The 18,931-nt window shown below is 49.1% G+C and overlaps 1 protein-coding gene across 1 annotated transcript in view; it reads left to right on the forward strand.

Annotated features, from left to right (window-relative positions):
* MPP1 (MAGUK p55 scaffold protein 1) overlaps positions 1 to 18,931 on the forward strand; it is a 29,661-nt gene continuing 10,730 nt past the window's right edge. Inside the window, exons 1-4 of the mRNA XM_081793384.1 lie at positions 1 to 230; positions 14,889 to 15,032; positions 15,204 to 15,282; positions 16,177 to 16,262. Of these exons, the coding sequence (XP_081649510.1) occupies positions 129 to 230; positions 14,889 to 15,032; positions 15,204 to 15,282; positions 16,177 to 16,262 (411 nt within the window). The 5' untranslated portion in view covers positions 1 to 128. The remainder of the gene's footprint in view (positions 231 to 14,888; positions 15,033 to 15,203; positions 15,283 to 16,176; positions 16,263 to 18,931) is intronic.

Consider the following 18,931-nt stretch of genomic DNA (forward strand, 5'->3'; position numbering starts at 1 on the left):
GACGGGGCCGCGCCGCCTCCGCCGCCTGCGCCGCCTCCGCCGCCTCCGTCTCCCCGCAGGCCTCGGCGCTCGCACTCCCGGCTCTGCCCGCCTCGCGGCTCGCGGCCCCGCGTCGAGGCTCCGGCAAGATGACGCTCAAGGCGAGCGAGGGCGAGGGCGGGGGCGGCATGCGCACCGCGCTCTCCGACCTCTACCTGGAGCACTTGCTGCAGAAGCGCAGCCGGCCCGAGGTGAGAGGGCCCCGCGGCGTCCTGGGCGCGGGGGTGCGGGGCCGGGGCTCGGCTCCAGGCCGCGCCGCCCGCCGCAGGACCTGCTCGGTCCGCGGCCCCGGCCGCGGGCGGCCGGCCTCGGAGCCGAGCCCGCGGCGGCTACCGGGGTTCGTTCGGGGGCTTCAGGTGCGGTGGGTCTTCCCCCCACCCCCGCAGCCTTTCTGGGTGGAAACTCGGAGAGGCCGCGGCCTGTACACAGCGCTGGTTAAGGTCAAGGCAAACTTCCCCGTGGACGGAAGTCAGGGTGACAGAAAGACTTTGGGGAACAGACCCAAGAAGAGTGGGTCCGCCTGCGTGTTGAACTGCTCGCGTGTCTGGGTCCGCAGAGAAGGTTGTAAAACCCAACTCTGCCTCTAAAGCGCTCACTCACCGTCCCTCCGCATTCGCGCACGGCCCCTGGGGCTGCGGTGCAGACGGGGTGGCCCGTGTGCATGTTCGGGTGGACAGGGGATCCACGGGTGGCTGACGTCATTGTGCCCTCCGGATTCCTGGGATGGGTGGTAAAGAGCCGTTATCCTCTATCCTCAAAGATGCCCAGAAGAGGTTGATGGTTTCCGTGTTATCTGTCATATAGTTCCGAGTGTGGGTTTCACCCACCAAAAGGAGGTCCTCTCGGGCGGAGGTGCAGCCAGCAGAATGCTCGCTCACTCATCCGGAGGCTGCGGCTGGCTCGCAGTTGGAACCATCACCCCAAAGATAGGCCCGGCGACCCCGCACCTAGCCCGGCCTGCTGCACGAACTGGGGGTCAGGTACCACTAGTGAATGTGCATAGAGAGAGAGCGAGAGGGAGAGTGTGAGCCAGAGCCAGGCAGCAGCTGTGTTTCTGCCCTGACCCAGCCTGAAGTCAGCGTGAATCTCTGTTCTCCACAGCAAGATTTTTCAGGGCAGGGCTATTTCATGCTCACGGTTTTTATTTTAAATGCCTGATAAATAGGTCCTCAGAAATGTTTGCTGAATTAATAAACGACTGAAGAGGTGGACATTAGAGATTTAGCATAACCTTCCACTTCCACAGATGATGATACTGAAGGTTCACAAGGTAAAGCAAACAGGAGAGCCGTGACTCTGGACTGGAAGCTCCAGGAAACAGTTGATAAGCATCAGTGCCATGTTCACACCTGTCTGTTGTTTCCAGTCATGATGGCAATATTCTAGGCTTCAGTGAGTGCTAGAATGACCCAGTGGGGGAGACACTATTGTTCTTCAAATGGCAAGACAAAATTGGACTTTCCGTTCTCTAGTAGAGTATGCACTAAGAGGGAATCGGGGTCTAAAACTATCTGGCTCCCCGTAGGCTTGGATGTGTGATTTTGCTTCTCCTCTATAATTGGTTCACTTGGCTGAGCCTTGACTTTTTAATAAAAATCTCCTTATTAAATTTACTCTTGGCAGCTGTATTGAAGTACAATTAGCATACGTATAATTCATAAATGCATTTGGTCTGTTCAGTAAGATTTAACAAATGCCTATGGTCATGTAACCATCACCAAAATCCTGATATAGAACCCTTTCATTTCTCCAGAAAGTTCCCTGGTGATCCTTTACAGTCTTATAAATGGAATCCAACTGTATCAGGCTCCTGTCACTGAGCCCAGCAAGAGCCCCGTATATAACGAAGTGACCCGACTTTGTGTAAACCTCTCTGCTCCTTACGAACAGGCTTGAGAGATTGCGTGGCTCCTTGAAACGAGGCCCCATCACTACAAGAGTTATGTTGTGGCACACCCTTTGAGTAAACAGTTTCTGTGGAGCTGGCAGTTGGTCCCAAAGTACTGCGTGTGGGCCTACTGGGTAGCCACTGTGTTTTGGTGTTATTAAAGGATTTGAAGAAGATGACAGAAGAAACTTGCTAGCTTGCTGAATGGAGTAGCATCCATATCTGGCAAGGTGTGGACGTTGGAGGGAGAATCTCTAATGGTTTCTTCAGGTTCACCTTTCCTCCGGGGCTCTACCGTTCACTTGCCGTGTATCCCTGGGCAAGCTGCCTAAGCTCTCTGTGCCTTAGGTTTCTACTCTGTCAGACACGCCTGTGTGGAAGGTTGTGGAGGCAGTGACCTGACGTGATGTGTGTCGAGCACTTAGAACTGCACAGGGGCATCCTACATGTCCCTAAGAACCTCCTGTCCAGTAGCAGTCAGCACGGCCCCATACTGGTAAGAAGTACGAAAACCTGGGAAGGACTTGTGGGCTGTAACAGAATTCTCAAAATGATGTTGCTGAAGGCCTCGTTTACGGAGAGTGCTTTCTGTAAAAGTTCTCAAGACTCAAAACCTGAAGTTGCACTTCTGATCATAGGCCACATTTAATATTGAAAAAGTATTGCCAAAAAATAATTTTGCAATAGGTTTGAACGATGGCCTGTCTCCCATATTGAAGTACATTTCTTTCCTTGGAGAAACTCATAAGCTACCTCTGGCCTTATTCTTTACAGCAGGGCTCATTAGTGCATGTAAATTTGCTCATAGAATTCCTCTTCCATCCTGCTAAAAACAACACTTTTCCCATGAAGTAGTATGTCAAAAATCCCTCAACATTCGCTTGGGCGTCTCCCGTGATGGAAAATGACCTAAAATAGGTCAGGCTACAGGTGAGCTTCCACTAAGATCTATTCTTTTTAATGCATACGAGCAGAGGGGGAGCAGAGACAGAGGGGGACAGAGGATGCAAAGTGGGCTCTGCGCTGATAGCACAGAGCCCGACACAGGGCTTGAATTCATGAGCCGTGAGATCATGTCCTGAGCCGAAGCCGGATGCCCCTAAAATCTGTCGATTCTTAGGCAGCAGATGCATTAGTCCACACTGGTCGTCCTTGGCTATGATGTAGTCTTGTTGATCGCCTACTGTGTGTGGACCTGGTTCTGGGGCTGAGGAGTCAACGATGAAGGCCACAGAGGCAGGCAGGTGTAGGGCGCTGTGAAGCTGCCAGACCTTGAGTCTTGGGGTATCTAGGATGTAATTGGTGAACAGCGCTCCAGGCGGGGGGGAACTGCTTGGGTGAAGCCATTGAGGTTCTTGTTGAGTAACACTTTGAGTCTAATCATTCTCTGTTGTGAAAAGTAATACCCCCCCCAGTTGTGACAATCAAAAAAATGCCTTGATACACTGTAAAATGTCTTGATACACTGTAAAATGTCCCCTGGGGAAAGGGAAACAAAATCAGTTGACATTTCATGGATGCAGAGATTTTACCCATAAGTAGTGAATTGCTCATACCTCCTAAAAAAGGAGGACCCTGGGGGTGCCTGGGTGGCTGTCCGTTAAGCGTATGACTTTGGCTCAGGTCATGATCTCACGATTCATGAGTTCCAGCCTGGCGTCAGGCTGTGTGCTGACAGCTCAGAGCCTGGAGCCTGCTTTGGATTCTGTGACTCACTCTCTCTCTGCCCCTTACCCATTCATTCTCTGTCTCTCAAAAAATAAATAAATGTTAAGAAAATTTTTTTAAATAAAAAAGAAAAGGAGGGCCCTGGGTGTGGAGTGTAAGAAGGCAGGAGTAAGCACATCTCCAGCAGTGGCTGGGGGGAGGGGAAGTCACCCCAGGGTGGGGAACAGGAAGAAAAACTCTGAATTAGGGAACCAGGGTACAACTTTCATAATATGGAATTTTCTCTTCTGATTGTTCACTTTTTCCTTTTCCTTTATATAAAGAAATATACATGAACCAAAAACATATGTAGGTCTTTGCTCAAAAGTCACCCTCCTTGCAAGGGAAGAAGCCTTTGCCTCTATACACAGTACACTGGGTAGATAAAGCACACTGGAAAAGGATCTTTAGACACTTGGCCTTTGGATTGATTGATGTATGTGTTCTCGAATGATTTAGTGCCTGAGAAACAGTGTGCCTAGTTAATGCATGATTTTTAAGATAGTACTTGGCCAGAAACTCCTGGCTCTAGGCCTTTCTCTCCTCAGTTCTTCTCCAGCTCTTGTCATTTGTGGTAAAAGTGCTGATTTCTGTCTAATACTTTACAGCACTCTTGATTTTCTCAGTTTCTCTTTTTTAAATTTTTACAAAACGTTTATTTTTGTGAGAGACAGAGCATGAGCAGGTGAAGGGCACAGAGAGAGAGGGAGACACAGGATCTGAAGCAGTCTCCAGGCTCTTTTTAAGTTTATTTATTTATTTTGAGAGATGGAGAAAGTGTGGGTGGGGGAGGGGCAGAGAGAGAGAGAGAGAGAGAGAGAGAGAGAGAGAGAGAGAATCCCAAGCAGTCTCTGCGCCGTTAGTGCAGAGTCCGATGCAGGGTTCGAACTCAAGAACCTGTGAGTTCATGACCTGGACTGAAACCAAGAGTTGGACGCTTAACTGACTGAGCCACCCAGAGGCCCGTCCTGTTTGTTTTTCTGCCCCAAATTGGAAGCGGATCCTGCCCAGGCTGGAGTGGGTGTTTGCACCACCCCCCCACCACCATAGTCTGCCCTCTGGTGATGGCTTGCCTTCTTCGCCTGGCCTTCTAAGTCTCCATGTGAAAGCAGTTGGCAAAGAGCCTAACAGTAGGCTGAACAAATGTTTGTCCTCTCCTACGTTCACTGTCACTCTTAATCCGATTGTTTGGATGAAAAAACCAGCTTTAGTTGTCCCAGTTTTATTCCCCCCCCCCCCACTGGCCACCCCCCGACCTCCACCCCCGCCAAGTGCCAAGTTTGTTTTTCATCTCTTTTTAAATCCCAGCTTCCTTTGACCAGCTGCCTGTGCCCTTTGAACCCTGCTGCAGATGTTTCCTCCGAAGGGGCTTTCAGAGCAGCGGGGCATTAGCACTCCCACAGTTTGGATAATGAAAGGCCAAAAGGCTGCAGAGCAAAGGCCAGACATGGAGCCGTGGGTGGGTGTTTATGCCCCAATTTCTCCAGAATCCTAGTGGTGGAGCAGTCGTCTTTAACCGGAGCCGCTCCCACCATGCCCACCCTAGCCCTGGGGCCTCCCATGTGCACCAGAGAGGAGGGTGGTGATTTTTAAGCTTGAAGTGAACCCTGCAAAATGGAATCTAGCACGTTTGACTTTAGTATTTGTTCAACGTGACTCGTGTCACCTAGCAATCGCATGGCAGTGGTGGTGACGGAGGGGGGTAGTAGTGGCCCCAAAAAAAGCAGCACGTGCCTTGGGAGTGATTCATGTCATCAGTGAGTGTTGAGCAAGCTCCCTAAATTAGAGCCAGGCAGAGTTCTAGGTGCCCGGGACCCAAGAGTGAGTAAAATGAAGACCCCTGCCTGTGTGGTACTTGTCTTGCAGCTTGAGGAGACAAAATAAACAGAAGGGACAGACAAATCTCTGTCTCAAAGTGGAATGTATTACCAGCTGTGGAAACAAGAAACGTTGGAGCAAATCAGGGACCAGGACACAAGCCTGCTCCGTGGCAGACGAGTGGATGACCCGGTGGGACAGGACTGCAATTTCATCGGTCAGTCTTGGGCACGTCCATTACCCTGAGGCGAAGGCAGCCTCCTTCCCTTTCTCCTGAGTTCAGTCTGGGCCAGTTGTGTAGCAGGAGGACTGCAACGCGGCCTCATCGGGCGGAACTTGTGTCTGAGTCCTGGTTCCTCTGTCTTTGCGTCCCACTGAAGAGCAGACCGCTCCTTGGTCTGCCCCTAGGACTTCCTGTCGTCTTCCCCTTCATCCCCCATAGATGCCATCCTCCTCACCATTCAGAAAGCCTTGGTGAAGCTCCATTTCAAAACTTGGTGAAGCTAGTTTTGAAGAAAGTTGAAACCTTGTTTTGAGTCCTTTGAGCACATACAGTCTAAGACCATCTTAAACTTGATGGAGGAAATCTTTCCATTTATCATTTATGTTGGATACATGAATTAATGAATGAATGAATGAACGAACAACTTGTCCTTATAGTCATGAGCTGCCAAGGGCAGAGACCATGACTTAACCATGTGGAGATCTGTACTTCATGGGGTCTCAGCCTCGCAGATTGAATTAAGAAGTCACCTTCACTCTGTGCGTGTGCGTGTGCATGTACAGACGTCAAATGTAAGTGTCTGTCTGTGTGTTGTTGCTCCTACAGTTGTCATGAGGACACAGACACGAGGGCTGGTCAGAGGAATTTGCGACATGAGGTTGAGGAGTAGTGTAGGGAAGTTCCAAGGAAGACAGGCCCCGGGGAGTGTAGCGTGTGTCTCAGAAGGACAGGGCCGCTCAGTGACAAGTCTGTGGTGGAGAACATCGCACTTTGCTTTTAGAAGCCTTACTGTTGCAAGTTGGTTCTTTAGTTAGCACGTTCGACATTTCCGTTTATCTTCGTCATCGTTTGCAACTTCTGGGTGAGTGTGAGAGTGACTCTTAGTCATCTCGAAGAACATCTTGATGGATAAGCACATTTGAAAGACCAACCTTTGGGATGGCAGCTCTTGGACTTTTCTGACTGGAATGTGTTCTGCCTCTGGTAAGCTCTGCTGAGTCCTTAACTTAAAGGCTGACGCGTTCAAAAACGATCTTTGTAATATAGCTGAATAAGAACAATATGAGGTAAGTGCCAGTTTATCTGCCTGTTCTAGGTACACGACCGTGTAGGCTTCTTCCCCTTTCAAAGGTCAGTTTGTGTTCTCTGGACTAAGACTTTCTAATCTGTCGTCACTTAGAGCGTTCTGCAGGGGCCGCGGAGTCTGGAAACCGAGGTGAATCATCGTAAGCAGTTTATTGGTGCTACATTACAGCACACAATAAAAGAACACGATCCGTGTTTCCTGACTTTATGGCCACCTGTAAACCACTGTGCTTAGCAACGCGCATAAATGGTAGCTGCTGATAAACCCGTGGAATGATTGCCTGAGTTTAGTTTTCAGCCCCGTGGGTAATAGTGGTAAAAAATCAATAAATGAGGGTCAAGGAAAGTCCTGGATTCTATTTTGGACTCGGAGGCCTGACATGTGAGATTGCAGCCCATCATGTTTTCACCGCGGCCGTGGTCAGAGGGCCTTCGGTTCCTCACCCCCCACATCCCTCCTGTAACATGCAGGGTGAAAATGTACAGACAGCGCAGGCGATTAATTTGTGAAAGGGATTCTTCCTTCCAACTTGGCACTGCTTCTCCTCTGATTTGCTGAATCCACCTACTTGAAATATTTAATGTCTCACCCTGTTGTGTGGACTGTGGCAGCAGCTGTTCAGCTTTGAAGAGGCTTAACCACACCGTCCCAGGCCACCATGGGCCGTGCTTTGGGGACCTGTTTGATCACCGTGTATCGTGGCCTCTGACCTTCCTGTCCCAGAACACGAATGGGGATCCGAAGACCGATCGTGTACGCTGCATACTTGTCAAGGACCTGTCACCGGTACCCATTCTTCGGTACCAGGCTTTCTCAAGAGTTCTTTGGTTGCAGATGGGCGCTGCTTGCCTGCCACTTTGCTACTTATTTTATCCAAAGAAGTTCAGTTCTATCTACTGGGAGTTCAATCGTAGTACAGTATGAAAACCACACAGTTGACATCGGTACAACGTATGCATATAGTTCTGTCCCATTTTGTCATGTGTGCATGTGTATAACCACCGCCTCCACCATCAAGGTGCAGAACCGCTCTGTCACCACATTGCTCCTCATTCTTACTGTCGCCCTGACCTTGGCAGCCACTGATCTATTCTCCATCTCTATAATTTTTCATCTCAAAAATGTTATTTAGAGCTCCTGGGTGGCTCAGTCATTAAGCATCTGACTTTAGCTTAGGTCGTGATCTCATGCTTCATGAGTTCAAGCCCTGCTTCCAGTGAGCATGTGCCCTTCCGGTGAGCCCCGCTACCCTCTCCCTCTCCCTCTCCCTCTCCCTCTCCCTCTCCCTCTCCCTCTCCCTCTCCCTCTCCCTCTCCCTCTCCCTCTCCCTCTCCCTCTCCCTCTCCCTCTCCCTCTCCCTCTCCCCCCCTCATTCCCTTGTACCCCCCCTCAAAAAAATGTTATGTAAATGGATTCATAGAATATGCAACCTTTTGAGATTGGCTTTTTTTTCACTCATCAGAGTGCCTTTGTTCCTTGTTGTTGCTGAGACGTGTTTCGTGGTACGGATGGGCCGCGGTCATCTGTTGAACGGCTTACCCAATTATAGGCCATTCTGGTTGTTCCCACATTTCGGCTATTAGGCATAAAGTTGTTATAAGGCTTCACATACAAGTTTTGTGTGAACATTTCTCTAGGGGTGACATGGCTGGGTTGTAAGGTGGTTGTTTCATTTAAAAACTTTTTTTTTAATTTTTAAATTTTATCTTATTTTATTATGTCTTGTGGGTTTTTTAAGAAAGTCCCTAACTCTCTTGTGAAATGGCCGTGCGATTTTACACTCCCATCAGCAAGGATGAGAGATTCCGTTCTCTGCATCCTCACAGGCATTTAGTGTCGTCTGTGTTTTATGTTAGCTCATCCCTTGCCGTTCCTCCTTATTTATCTTCCTTAGTGAAATATTTCTTCCTGTCTTTGGCCCTTTTAGGGGAAAGGGTAGCAAGTAATTTGTGATTGTTTTAAACAACTACACCCAGGCCTCGTGCAGTGCTGCCAGCATCGGGTGCGGTCCTGCGCCCCGGGTGTGCGCACCCCCGGCCCGTGGTGGCGGAAGCTTTCCCCTTGCCTTCATGGTTTGCCGTGAGCCCGCCTCGTCCCCGAAAGACAGAAACACGCCGTCATTTCTCCGCTACGACTTTCGTGGTCCCGTTGGCACTGCTGGATGTACCTTCTTCTCGGCTCGGGTTTGCCTCTCTGCACCGTGGCCATCACCGTGTCCCCGCGGCAGCGGCGGGGAGTCTGGTCAGGCGTCCCTCGGTCTCCTCCGTAGAGATGATGCACGGAGTTTTGGCTCCTGTGTGGTCAGCACGGTTGATCACGGCTGCTACCGAAAGACCCACGGAAGCCTGGAATTTTGCACCAGGGCACCTGCCGTGTCCTCTCTTCCACATCTTGAATGTTCCAGAACGGGATGCTTTGACCATTTTTTAATTAGATTGTTTTTTTAGTTTTTCTTAATATTCCAGTTACCATACAGTGCAATGTTAGCTTCAGGTATACAATATAGTGATCCTACACTTCCGTACGACAGCCGGTGCTCCTCATAAGCCCTCCTTCATCCCCATCACCTGTCTCACCCATCCCCCACATCCCCTCTGGGAACCATCAGTCTTCTCTATAGGGTTTTTTTCTTCAAGTTTTTAATTAACTAATTTTATTTTCTCTTTTTAGAGAACGCAAGCAGGGGAGAGGGGTGGAGTGAGGGAGCGAGGCGGGGAGAGAGAGAGAGAGAGAGAGAGAAAGAAAGAAAGAAAAAGAAAGAAGCAGGCTCCACACTCAGCCCAGAGTCCAATGTGGGGCTCAAACCCATGACCGTGAAATCATGACCTGAGCCGACATCAAGAGTCAGACTCTCAACTGACTGAGCCATGCAGGCACCCCTCAACTTTTTTATTTGAATTCCAGTTAGTTAAAGTTTTATAGTTTTCCACTTTACATTCAAGTCCCTGAGCCACTGTAAGGTGTAAGGTCAGTGTGGTGTGTCTGTTTTTGTCCCCGTGTGTCTGATTGCTCCCACACCGTTTGTTGAAAACACTGCCTTTCCTCCATGGAGTTGTTTTTGTGCCTTTGTGAGAATCACCTGGGCATATCTTCATGGGTCTGTTGATCTCTGTGTCTATATCACACAGTCTTCATTGCTTGTAACCATGTACATCTTGAAACTGTGTAGGGGCACCTGGGTAGCTCCATTGGTTAAGCATCTGACTTCGACTCAGGTCATGATCTCACATTTTATGAGTTTGAGCCCCGAGTCGGGCTCTGTGCTGACAGCTCAGAGCCCGGAACCTACTTCAGATTCTGTGTCTCTGTCTCTGTCTCTCTCTCTCTGCCCCTCCGCGGCTTGTACTCTGTCTCTCTCTCAAAAATAAGCAAACATTAAAAAAAAGAAAGAAACTGTGTAGACGGACTCCTTTTTTCTTACTTTTAAAATTGTTTTTAGCTGTTCCAGGGCCTGTGCCTTTGTATCACATACATGATTTTTTAAAAAGTCACCCTGGGACACCTGGGTGGCTCAGTCAGTTAAATGTCCAACTCTTGATCTTGGCTCAGCTCATGATCTCACGGTTCATGAGTTTGAGCCCCACATCGGGCTCTGAGCTAACAGTGTGGAGCCTGCTTGGGATTCTCTCTCTACCTCTCCGTCGGTGCTTACCCCACTTGCACTCCCTCTCTGTCTCAGTCTCTGTCTCTCAAAATAAATTTAAAAAGTTAAAATATTTTTTTAAAAAGTCACCCAGAACTGGGTTTACTGTAACCTCAATGGATCAAAAAGTTAAAATATTTTTTAAAAAAGTCACCCAGAACTGGGTTTACTATAACCTCAATGGATCAGGTGCATGAAGCCGCTGTGTGTAACACACATACCACCTCAGGCGCAGGGGAGCGGGCAGGTGACCCTGGCTTGCGAGCAGGGAGCGGCCCAGGGAACGTGTGCCCAAGTGCGGCCGCTCAGCCGGGCTCAGCCTCGCAGGTGTGGGTGCAGGCTGAGTGGCACCAGGCCTGGCAGAGTGTGGGGAGAGAGCTTGGCGTCCTTTGGTTTTTACTAAACAGAAGCGTGTAGTCAGAAACAAAGAGCTGTACAGGTGTGATTTCTGCTTTAAATTCTACCATCATTTCTTCACTTACTGTCGTACTCACGGTGGAGACCATTCTTGACTCCTTGCTTCAGAGGCAATGAGGTCAGTGGCCCCTTCCCTTCATTTCCATCCCCCTCTCCTTCCGCTGTGATGTCCACACCCCCCACGTGCTCCTTCACCACGACTGCCTCATGCCTTCCCTTTCAGCAGGTTCCAAGGAGGGAAAGTTCGTAAACGGTGTTGACTTTATGGCTGACCGCTGGCCCAGAAGCTCTGTCCCACTTGTCCGTGACGTCATCTGGGAGGCCAGATGCTGGGCTCGCTGGCCCGGCTCTGCTGTGGCCTGGGACAGCCATACCGCGTGGCCCTGGCTGACAAGACATGGACACCTGTCCTCCGGCCTGGCCCTTCATCCTTCTTCCCGCTTCGGAAGTGGCGCTGAAAAGGCCACATTGGCTGCTCTTCGGGAGCTCTTGTCACTTTAAGTCTCGCGTCTGTCATTCTCTGTAGGGGACCCAGAGCCCGGCCTGCTGTGCTCCTGCCGGAGGCGCGGTCCTCCCAGGGGACCCTAGAGCCTGGCCTGCTGTGCTCCTGCCGGAGGCGCGGTCCTCCCAAGCCTACGCTGCCGACATGCGTGCCCCGGGCCCTGCTGTCCTGACTCTGCTCAATCTGCGACCATCTCCCTGTCTGCTTCCTGTCTTGTAGAAAGTTACTGAAATCTCTCATCCCTGATGACTTCCCTCCTCCCTTGCCCCCTTTGCTTTCATTTACACAGGGTCCTAGATACTCAGGCTGCCAACATGAACCTGAATCACAGTCACTCGGGAAAACTTGAGCTTGCCAGAATAGAAAGCACTGTGTTTTGTAGAGCTTTTGGGAACAGTAGGTTTTCATTTGCCTGTGTAGAAATTAATTACAAATGAAGGGATGCACAAGGGTGCCTGGGTGGCATGTGACTCTGGATCTTGGCTCAGGTCACGATCTCGTGGCCTGTGGGATTGAGCCCTGTCTCGGGCTTCACGCTGGTGGTGTGGGACCTGCTTGGGATTCTCTCCTCCCTCTGTTTGCCCCTCCCCTGCCTGCGTGTGGTCTCTCTCTTTCTCTCTTTCTCTCTCTCTCTCTCAAAAAAAAAAAAAAAACCAGAAATGAGGGATGCACAAAATTTTGAACACTGACCATTTTCTTTAGCAGCGTGTCAAGTCTGTTACAATCCTCATTTTGCACGTGAGGAAACTAAAGCTCAAAGGGGTCAAGAAACTTGCCTCAAGTTACCCGGCTGTTTGTTAAAAGACTCAGGGACTCCAATCCAGTTTGTGTAATTCTGTGAAAGGTATGTCACGTTTGCAGCAATTGCTGTTGTTTATGTCTGTCTCCAACACAGCTCGTACATTTATAAGCACATATGAATATATTCATTGTGTTCACTGTGCTGATGATAGCATACCTTTCATCTCTCTGGTTTTTTTAGTGAATAATATGATAATAATTTAGTGAATAATATGTCTTCAGGATTAACCTTGGAACCTCCTTTTCATTGCTACGTACTGTGTGCACTGTTAACCGTACGTGCCGTGCGCACTGTTGACTGTGTTGTTAACCATGGCCTGGAGAGTTCTGCACTCCCAGGTGTCATAAGTCCATATGTTTTCTAAATACCAGCCTATCATCCCCAATTCTGTTTGAATAGCGGTGATGAGTCTGTGGCCACGCCGCCCCGGATGCGCCGATCTCGTCCCAGCAGTGGTGCTGAAGGGTCATATGACACAGAGGTCGTGTGAGCTTTTTGAAGTTTCAGTTGCTACACAGGCAGTTTCTCTTTCTCAGCACTTCCGTCTTTCGAGGCCCCCCAGTAAATAACACTCCTTCAAGCCTCACCATCTCATCGGAGTTTCTGATGACCTCTTAGGATGAGGTAAATGAAAATTAAAATATCAGGGGTGCCTGGGTGGCTCAGTGGGCTGAGCGTCTGACTCTTGACTTCGGCTCAGGTCATGATCTCACTGTTCGTGAGTTCGAGCTCCAAGTTGGGCCCCATGCTGACAGTGCAGAGCCTGCTTGGGATGCTCTCTCTCCCTCTCTCTGCCCTAACCCTGCGTGTGCGCTCTCTCTCTCTCTCTCTCTCTCTCTCTCTCTCTCCCTGTCTGTCTCTCTCTCTCTCAAAATAAATAAATTTAAGTGCAATTATAAAGATTAAATTAACATACCATCCACAAGCCTGTCCCCTCTGATCTTCTAGCCCTTTTCCCCCCGGGGCCTGGGCCCAGGAGGAAGTGAGTGAATGAGTCTCCATCTGGATGGAGACACTCCCACCGGGGGATATTTCCGCTTCTGCTACCCCACAAACTAGATGACGAGGCATGCCCCTCACACCACCCCCATCTCGGGAAAATCTCCCTTAGTATCTCTGAAGGGCCCCCCAGGTGTAGCTGGCATGTTTTTGCTCTATAGTCAATTGGCCCTTTTGTAAACCAAGCTCAGGCCTGTCCCTCCTCCTCTAGCTGGCCATGCTGTTTTTGATTTACTGTTTCATCTGGGGTGGGTGGAGGGCACCGTCGGAGGTTTCCACTTGACCTTCCCCACTGTCACATGTCTTAACCGCAAGTTCTGGGCCACTTCAACATTAGCAGATTAGACACCTGAGGAAGAAGCAGCAAAGGAGGCTGAGAGATTCACCCACGTTGCACACTCGCTGCTGTGTGGTATCAGTAATGGCTACGTGCGTCCATTCATCCTACCGTTAATGGACTTGGGAGGTCCTTCCAGATTCGGGCTTTTAAGAATAGTGCCGCTCTGAGAAGGGAACACCACCATTTCTGTGGGATTCCTGCCAAAAATATACGACCTCAACCCAATTATGAGAAAACACGGGGCAGAACCAAAACTGAGAGCCTACAAAACAATAGGCCTGTCCTCTTAAAAAATGTTAAGGTCACGAAAGACCGAGAAAGACTGAGGAGCTTTTCCAAGTTAAGGGACGCCAAAGCTTGTGCAAACTGAATGCGGTGCACGGTTCTGGCTCCTGGTCTGGGGAAGAATATATGTAGCCGTAAAAGACATTATTGGGACAGCTGATAAAATTTTAATAGAAACTGAGGACCCGGTGTAGTATTGTATCAATGCTAAATTTGTGTTTTTCACAAAGTTTTTGTTCTTAGACAAACCTTTATGGGTTAAGGAGCATGGTATCTTCAGATTATGGTCAAATGGTTCAAAAAATTGTACAGCATTTTTTTTTTTTTACAAAATAATGCTATGATGACATCACTGTCCACATCTTTTGGTGCCCGTGACATGTGGCCACACATCTGTGTTGAAAGGTTCGGACACGGACCACGTGTCTGCACTTTCTATTCCATTCCATTGGTCCGTTGTCTGTCCTCCTGCCGATGCCACGCTGAGTGCCTTACTGTCTGGTGGCACCAGTCATCTGGCTTTGCTGTTGTCAAGATGGGGGGAACGGGGTCACAGTGGAGGTGTCATCATGGGATGGCAGGAGGGGTGGCGGCAACCTCACGTAGAGGGACCCCTCAGGTTAAGCGGTATCGTCGTAGGCTGAGGGCTAAGCCTAATTCTCTAGTCCTGATAGAACTTCCTGTTTGTAGCCAAAGAGATGATTTGTGAGAGGCTGATGCTAACGCGAATCATCCTTACTGCAGCCTGACGCAAAGCATCAGGCTGTTTGAACGAATCCCACCTCGGGTCTTCGCTATAGACACCATGGGTGCACAGCCCTCCCCGCCGCCTCGGTGGCGGTGTGCCTTAGAAATCAGAATTTTGTGAATTGTATTACACCTCATTACAGCCCCAGCAGGGTCCTGGGCAGCACCCTGGGCATTAAACACCTTAACGCGTCTGCAGCCGACCAGATGAGCACGTCTGTTAAGTCGGATGATAGCATTTACAAATAGCCTTGCGTCACTCCAGGTGAGGGACACCAAGCTTATGCAATAACCGTTGGTTTGCGGAGCCCTTTGGATTGTAGAGTTGCAGTTCCAGAGTGATGGTGGACCTTCACCGCTGACTTGACGCATTGTTGTTTTGACCCGACAGGCTGCGTCGCATCAGGCGAGCGCCATGACCGAGGACATGTACACCAACGGTTGCGCTGCCCCAGGCAGCCCTGCCCAGGCCAAGGGGCAGGATGTGAGGAAGGTGCGACTCATCCAGTTCGAGAAGGTCACAGAAGAGCCCATGGTAATCCCTTGTCCTGTTCTAGCCCACTGCTTACTCTCGACCCCTTGAGCCCCCAGGCCACAAGAGGACGATGAACGATCTTCCTCTGCAGAGATCCTCCTAAATCATCCTACGGATAAGCTCAGAAAGAGCTGCAAATAAAGCTTGCTGTCCCCTGTGTCCTCCTTGCAGGGAATCACCCTGAAGCTGAATGACAAGCAGTCCTGTACGGTGGCCAGAATTCTTCACGGTGGCATGATTCACAGGCAAGGTAACCATGGGGGCCCTGGGCAGTGCTTCAGTCAGAGAACCATCGACATGCTAGTCAGTGCTGGGGGGCTGGAGGCTTACAGCCTTTACAGTGGGGAGCGTGTGTGTGTATGTGTGTGTGTGAGACAGGAGATTTTTTTGTGGCTTAATAACTGGCTCTTTAACTGTGTTATAAGACCTTTGTATGAATTGCCCAGTGCCACTGTCTCTCCCTCTGAGCATTCTTGCACACCTCTTTACGCCAGTACTTTTCCACCCAATATTTGACCGGTTAACTACATGCAGCCCGTTGCATTGCACTGCGAAAATAGAATTTAGACAAATAATCATAAGTAACCATTGTGTCTCCTTAATGTGAAGGTGCCGTCAGTTTTCAGATGCATCATTGAGTCAAAGCTATTTGGGAGGTTGGTGAGAGAACATTAAAATATGACCTGTTTTTAGTAGCGGATGATAACCTGTATTTGCCCACCTGATTCATCCCACGCTTTGAACCCTACCTTTTTCTGTTCAGTTAGAACTTTTGTATCTAGGGTGGCACAAATATTGGTAATTACTCTTCACATAGAATCTAACCGTTGATGAACTTTACCATTAGGTAGAACAACAAAGAAACATTAAACTTGCTGTGGATGAAGTGCTTTTATTTGGCTTGACCAGGGAGGACGAGGTCATACTAAACTGTCGAGTGCTCGCCTTGATACGTCCCTCAAGGGACTCAAAAGAACCATTCCCTTCCCACATCCTTGAATATTCTCAACCCTGAGTGTTTTACATAGTCTGTTGTAGAACAATGCTGTAGGTCGTGGTTTCTTTTCTGCGGTATCTTGAGTTATATTGACAGCTCTTGTTTTAATGTTTATTCCTTGCGGACTGATTTTTCATTTCGTGGTAGGCTCCCTTCACGTCGGGGATGAGATCCTGGAAATCAATGGCACAAACGTGACTAATCACTCAGTAGATCAGCTGCAGAAGGCGATGGTGGGTATAGTCTCTGCCGTTGTCTTTGTGAAGTGTGGAACCACATTGGTGTCTGCGTACATGAGTTTATTGTCAAGTCTTTGTACTCCTTGAGGGGACTCGTACCACCGCTAGTCTTTATTCTGTGCAACAAATGACAGTTCTTTGCTTTCATTTAGTAACTTTCTAAACCAAGGCAAATAACCCCGAGTGTCTATCTAGAAAGAACACTGGAGTGGGTGTCAGAAAGCTTTGGTCTTTGATGGCAGCTCTGAAATCCTGCTCTACTTTATTCTAGCCATGATTTTGAGCAGGTAAATTAACCTAAGTCATCTGTAAAATGAAGATAGGAATCCCTATTCGTGGATTTGTTTTCTTTAAAAAAAAAAAAACTTTTAAATGTTTTTTATTTTTGAGAGAGAGAGTGAGAGCATGAGAAAGAGAGGAGCAGAGAGAGGGGAGACACAGAATCCGCAGCAGACTTCAGGCTCTGAGCTGTCAGTACAGAGCCCGACACGGGGCTCAAACCCACAAACCGTGAGATCATGACCCGAGCTGAAGTCGGACGCCCAACCGACTGAGCCACCCAGGTGCCCCATCATGGATTTGTTATAAACGGTGGATGGGATATTATAAATGAAAAGTTGAGGGGCATCTGGCTGGCCCAGTGAGAAGAGCATGTGACTCTTGAATTTAGAGTTGTGAGTTTGAGCCCCACGTTGGGCATAGACGTTACTTTTTTTTTTTAATTTTTTTTTAACGTTTATTTTTGAGAGAGAGACAGAGCATGAATGGGGGAGGGTCAGAGAGAGGGAGACACAGAATCCGAAGCAGGCTCCAGGCTCGGAGCTGTCAGCACAGAGCCCGACGCGGGGCTCGAACTCACGGACTGCGAGATCATGACCTGAGCCGAAGTCGGCCGCTTAACCGACTGAGCCACCCAGGCGCCCCACACATTACTTTAAAAAAACAAAAATCGGGGGGCGCCTGGGTGGCTCAGTCGGTTGAGTGTCCGACTTCAGCTCAGGTCATGATCTCGCATTCCGTGAGTTCGAGCCCCGCGTCGGGCTCTGTGCTGACAGCTCGGAGCCTGGAGCCTGCTTCGGATTCTGGGTCTCCCTCTCTCTCTGACCCTCCCCTGCTCAGGCTCTGTCTCTCTCTGTCTCAAGAAAATAAATAAAAACATTAAAACAAAAATTTAAAAAAGCCCTCACTTGGACTTCTGCTTCTGACTAAATGAAGTAACAGGGAGCAAATTTACCCAGATCCTAATGACAGAACTTCACAATACTTGAAGCAAAAACTGGTGGAGCTGCAAGGAGGAAAAGGCAGATCCAGAATCTGTCCCAGGTCTCAGTCTCTCTCTTTTTAATTTTTTAATGTTTTTATTAATTTTTGAGAGCGTACACACGTGAGTGGAGGAGGGGCAGAGAGAGAGGGAGACACAGAATCCGAAGCAGGCTCCAGGCTCCGAGCTGTCGGCACAGAGTCCGACGTGGGGCTCGAACTCACAAGAGATCTCTCGACCCATAAAACATAGAAGATATGGTGTCTGCCCACAATGAAATTGAATTAGAAATCAAAAACAGGTATCTGGAAATCCCTAAATACTTAGACATTAAATAAGACACTTGTAAATAACCCATAGGCCACAGAAGAAATCACAAGGGAAATTAGAAAGTACCTTGAAGCAAATAAAAATGAAAACACAGCATATCCGATTCTGTAGAACGCTGATTGAGCTGTACTGGGGTAGAAGTTTGGATCACAAAACACTTTTCTTAAAAAACAAGAAAGTTCACAATCTGTGGCCTCAGATTCTACCTTAAGAAACTGGAAAAAGGCAAACCAATCCAAAGCCAGGAGAAAAAAAGAAATTCTTAAACAGTCAGAAATAGATTGGACAGGACCTTGACAAAAGAATGTGGAAGACGAAGGGGGTTATAAAAAGTATCTGTAACTAGATTACTTGTAATTGTGTGTGTGTGTGTGTGTGTACACGTACACATTATGAGCTAATTGGAGGATGTGAGGGAACCAGTTCATTACTCTGGAACGTGGTAAACACGGACAGAGAATGATGCCTTTGTCCCTCTGTTCCCTGTATGAACTCTACCGCTGGGTAACTCACAGTCCATAAGGGGACAGTATTCCAGCTAGTTCACCAAGTGATGGTTAGAACAGCACCATTTGGCAAGTGCTAAGAAATGAGCGGACTGAGGAGGACCAGGTAGGTGAAGAGAGTCTAAAGAGACGGATCACCCACTTGCAGGGTGTGGACTTCATTTGGATCCTGACGCAGACACACAGGGGGAAAGCACGTGCCCACAGGCCCGTGGGGGGTAAGAATGCCGCTGCCGTCCCGGGGCTGTAAATAGCCCCTTCATTCAGCGGTCTTCGGCACCCTGTGGGGCAGGCCACCTGCTTCCTGCTGGAACGCTGATCCGTGGGGCCCATTCACACGCTTGTCTCTCATATACGATGTCACCTGGGGCACCTTCCCGCCCAGAGGAAGCAGAACCGAGTGTCCCACGATGGGCAGCATGAGAAGGTTGATGTGTTTCCCCACGGGGCCTCCTCCACAAAGCAGGCTGCTCGGCGATTTGGCCTCATGGTGCTTCTCAGTAAGGCTGAGTGCACTGATTCCTGAGCCTGCGGTGACACGTAAAGCTTCAAAATTTGTGCTTCCT

This window comes from Panthera onca, chromosome X (genome assembly GCF_046562875.1).
Source record: "Panthera onca isolate mPanOnc1 chromosome X, mPanOnc1 haplotype 2, whole genome shotgun sequence".
NCBI classification, from domain to species: Eukaryota; Metazoa; Chordata; class Mammalia; order Carnivora; family Felidae; genus Panthera; species Panthera onca.